Here is a 4,789-nt window from a genome sequence, read left to right as displayed (position 1 = left end):
ATAACGTGAAATGATTTGCGAATTCTTTTAAATAAAAATCATTAAAAAATTGTAAAATCCAATCAAATTGCTAATTCTATAGATTTTCATCTCAATTCAAATAGTTTATACTAATTCACATAACCATTAGCCATTAATTCTCTCAATTCTTGATTCGACCCATTGATTTAATCTAATTTCAACAACAATAATAAAACAATATTATTTTAGATAAAAAAATTGAATTATTAATATTAATATTTATTATTATTTTTATTTATTTAGGTTGCAAACTAGTTTGGATAATATGATCCAACGGATATCATATACGTCCTTGCTTTGGATCGTGAGGCGATGCATTATCGTGTGTTCCCCATATATTAAATATCTGTAAATGTCATATTTCACTCAAAGCTCTCTTCTTTCTTTCCTAGTTACCCCGTTTCACTTCAGACGTTTCTTCCTCTCTCCGCTCCCTCACTTCACTTTACGGTAAGATTTTACCTTTTTTTTTGCTCAAAATTGAAATCCTAGGGTTTATACTTTCTAATCCGTTCATCGTTTCCCTCCCCCCTCTTCTGCTTTTCTGATTCGATTTTGTTTTTGCTTCTTGATCGAAATTTATCAATTACGGAGGAAATCAAAGGGAATTGCACATTCCCGCTGTGAATTCGTGGATTATTAAAGTCTACTTTCTCTGAAACCAAGCGTAGCCCAAATATTTAGCCGTTAATTTTTTATTCTTGATTTCCTACCTTCTGATCGCGAGTGATTTTGGTGATCTTAAGTTTGTTTATTTATTTTGCCATTCGATTTCTCGCTAACCAAACATCATATAGGGTTTTGATTTAGCAGTCTTCGCTCCCAAATCATAATCAACGTTCTCTTGGGTTTATCAAAAAAACATACTTGTAGGAACCTATTTGGGGATCGGGATTCATGTGAATAGTAAATTTTCCATATTCCAGTTGCAGAATTGGAAATGAAGCACGCAAATATAGATGTCTCTATTGGCGAAGCTCTGAAATGCTAAATCATTAGAAGGTTTAATGGGAGACAAGTGATAAGGATGGATGGGCTTCTAGTAATACTTCTTTTAATTGCTTTAGGGATTGTTTTTGTTGGCACTTAGAGCTTGGATTGTTGTTGAATTGTATTGTAGATGGATTGGCAAGGGCAAAAGTTAGCGGAGCAGATAATGCAGATAATGCTGTTGGTGTTTGCAGTGACTGCATTCGTTGCCGGTTATGTATTGGGATCGTTTCAGATGATGGTTCTCGTATATGCCGGTGGTGTGACACTCACTGGATTGATTACAATTCCAAATTGGCCTTTCTTCAACCGCCATCCACTCAATTGGTTGGATCCCAGCGAAGCTGAGAAGCATCCCAAGCCACAAGTGACTGTGATTTCGAAAAAGAAAGGCTCCAAGAAGTAAGGTCATTCGATTTGATCTTAGCATCGTTAGAGTTTTCTAGGGGACTGAATTGATGTTTTCATCTTTTATGTGCTTCGATGGATACTATAGTCGACCTGATTTTCCTGAAAATTTTTTGAACCATGAAACAATTAATTGAAGAGTAACCTTCTTATGCATTAATTTCTCTTCCTTCTTGACAATTCTACTATATTACATTGTTGCTATTGGATTTTGATTTAGATTTCCTTGATTTTATTGTTGTTTATGAATTAATATAATGGAAATCATTTTATACTTTCCAGGACAATTGAACCTGCTCATAGATTAGACCCATCTCTTCCCACAGCCAACCTAGTTACATTAGCAAGATAAAGATGCATTTGTGCTTATGCGAATGATTACATGAGAAATGATTGTATGGGACAATTCTGCCATGTCAGTATATATCACTCTTGCTCGAGTCATGTCATGGAATTAGGTTTTTGAAAAAAAAAATCAATAAATCATTAGTGGAGTTGTTTTATTGTTGATGGCGTAACTATATATATGTATTTTATATATTCCATGGTTTTATAATAATGAAGAATCTGCAAGGCTATTTAGAATCCACTCTTCTTCAAAACACTACTTCATATTGGTAAATGACACAAAATCCTCTTTGATTAAACCGTCTTCATTATTCATTTTCATTTCTAACTTATATTTTCATTTTGTTTAACAAAATTAGACAAGATATTAATTAATAGCAGTATAATACACACTTATTCTAACTGGATTCAAGTCCTAGAATGACTAGATACACAAGCTTTAAAAAGTATATTCTAAGATAACTAAAAATTATTATAATATTAAAAAGGCTTGATGTATTATAAGCCCTAACTTTGAAAAAAAAATCAATTAAGCTCCAAATTTTTGCATCCTAACAAAATTGCCCAGATTGGCCCTATGTTGTTACCTGTTAGTATTTAACGACAATGTTGCGTAGTTGTTAACATACACCATGTCAGCAATATTTGTTCACGTAGTAGTGCCATGTCATCATTAATGGTTGATATAGTGGTACCATGTCATGATTGATTGTTAACGTGATAGTGTCACATCATTGTATATTGTTGATGTGACATTGTCATGACAGTAAACATAAAAAGAGAAAAGAAAATTAAAATTATTTTAAAAACAAGAACACAATGAATTTAGATAAATGGTTGTGTAAGTTCATTTGAATTTAGACACTCATTTGTTTAGATAATTCTAGAATTATAAAAATCATAAAATTATAAAAAAATTAAAATTTATAAAAATTATTAGAAATTAATTAAACATCATAAAAAATTAAAATTATTATTTTTATATTTTAAATCATAAAAGTAACATCAACAACTTATATAATAAAATCAAGATTAACAAATATTGCTTTATTTTTGCCTCTTTTTCACTTTGTGAAAGTTATACTAATCAAATAATTTAATAAAATGAGAATAATAATTTTATAAAATCTTACAAAATTAATTTATTTTTTATAAATATTATGGTTTCTAATTAATTTCTAAATATTTTTATAAATTATTTTTTCTATTTTTATTTTTAATAAATTATTTTCTTTATAAATTATATAAAATTTTATAGGTTTTAATTAATGGTAAAGATTTTTAGATTTCATAGCGGGTTTAAGATGTGACAAGTGTCATATTTATTTATATAATTATTTATTTTTATTTTATTTTTTACTACACTCTATGATACACTTGTCAAACTTTCAACTCGCTTGTGAGTCTAAGAAACTCCATTAGTGATGTATCAAATAATTTTTCTTTATTAATTTTAATAATTATTATAATTTTAATAATTTTAATGATTTTTTATAATTCTAGAATGAATCTAGACAAATGGTTGTCTAGATTCAAGTGACTTTGGACAATTAATTGTCTAGATTCATTGTGTGCTAATTTTCAAATATTTTTTTTGATATTTTTATTTTTTTTGCTGATGTAGCACTGCCACGCAAGCAACATGCAACTATGTAGCATTGCTACATAAGTAAATGGTGATGATATGGCATTGCCATGTTAGTAAACGATATTAACATGGTGTTAGATTGCAATCAATTGCAAAACTAGGCTTTCGAGGGGGAAACTTAGTGGGAGATTGATCTAGCCTTTGTATAATGGTGAGGTCGCCAATTTAGTGAGAGTTAGATTGATGTTAGGACTTGAATAATTGGTTGTATTCTGAGAAAAATAATGGATCATTACTCTAGGCTAGGCCTCGCAGACGTAAACTAAGGTTGATTTGCGTAAACAATCTCGGTGTTCATTTTTATGTTTTTGTACTTTAGATTTTGTGGTTAAAATTGTGGCCACAGTTCCAATCATTATTTTAGAGACAATTTATGTTTGCAAAACATAAATAGTGATTATCTTGGTTGATACAGTTGCTTGCAATGGAAGGATCTTTAGTCTCATGCCACCCTATGCTCGATGGGGCAAATTATGTATATTGGAAAGCTAAGATGAAATCATTTATTAAGTCAACAACCGAACTAGCCTAGAAGGTTATTTTAACTGGATGAACTCATCCTTTCACAGGAATTGAAGGAGTAAAAACTCCTAAAGCCGAGACAACCTGGACTACTAAAGAAGAAATGACTGCTAATGTCAACTCCAAAACACTTTAACTTGAGTGGATGATGGACTTGTTGGAAAATTGAGTCCGGAAAACACAACGGAAAATAAGTTTAAGGGAAAACCAGAGTTTTAAAAACTTTTTTCCCGAAAATAAGAACTTAGTTGTGTTATCTAAAGTAATAAATACTTAATTAAAATCGTACCTTTGTAATTTGTCTAGGATGAACGCTTTAATCGAGTAGTCTTCTCTGCTATTCTCAAGCTCATGTCTGTCGAGTGTGGGCTCGCTTTGAATTAGAAATTTTTCACAAAATTAACAATGGGGAAATTTTATAATTTCTCTAAACTTATGCGATCAAGTTGTAAATAACAAGAATATCTCTAGAAATTTTCTAAAATTATTTCTTTAGAAAAAAATTATTCTTCAACTTTTCTTGAATTCAAGTGTATGAAAATGATGACTCATGCTCTCTTTATATAGGGAGAGTTTAGAGAAAGTTCAATTAGGATTAGAATTAATCTCATTAATATTAAATTAATATAATACTATCTAGATAAATATTAAATTTAATTTACTATCTCTTATTAATATCTATATCAATATTAAATTCATTAAAATAATATTATTTTTGGAAAAATTAATTTGAAACCAAGTTACCTAGTAGAATCCTACTAGAGGTCTAATTTTTCTACTACTCTACCACTGAAGAACCACCGCCACCAACTATCCTCAGTACCTCGAACCGTCGTCGTTTTGCCTGAATGG

General features: G+C 30.0%; 1 protein-coding gene across 2 annotated transcripts; it reads left to right on the top strand.

The window, feature by feature from the left end:
• The first annotated feature begins 314 nt into the window (after positions 1–314).
• LOC105764338 (signal peptidase complex subunit 1) lies at positions 315–2,008 on the top strand. Of its 2 annotated transcripts, XM_052624790.1 has the most exons (3): positions 315–471; positions 1,142–1,413; positions 1,702–2,008. In XM_052624790.1, exons 2-3 carry the CDS (start codon positions 1,142–1,144, stop codon positions 1,769–1,771), a joined length of 342 nt encoding a protein of 113 aa, XP_052480750.1. In that variant the 5' UTR covers positions 315–471; the 3' UTR covers positions 1,772–2,008. The 2 variants fall into 2 exon arrangements, with proteins under 2 accessions (XP_052480750.1, XP_012438325.1); XM_012582871.2 differs by lacking the exon at positions 1,702–2,008 and having other exon boundaries at positions 1,142–1,579.
• Positions 2,009–4,789: the final 2,781 nt, after the last annotated feature.

Source organism: Gossypium raimondii, chromosome 12, assembly GCF_025698545.1.
Source record: "Gossypium raimondii isolate GPD5lz chromosome 12, ASM2569854v1, whole genome shotgun sequence".
In the NCBI taxonomy this organism is placed as follows: domain Eukaryota; kingdom Viridiplantae; phylum Streptophyta; class Magnoliopsida; order Malvales; family Malvaceae; genus Gossypium; species Gossypium raimondii.
The sequence above is the reverse complement of the archived record's forward strand: the minus strand, read 5'-3'. Positions and strand labels throughout refer to the sequence as shown.

Coding starts and splice junctions, on each gene's coding strand:
- LOC105764338 (XM_052624790.1), top strand. CDS start 1,142: ATGGATTGGCAAGGGCAAAAGTTAGCGGAGCAGATAATGCAGATAATG. Junction 1,414..1,701: donor AAAAAGAAAGGCTCCAAGAA/GTAAGGTCATTC, acceptor TATACTTTCCAG/GACAATTGAACCTGCTCATA.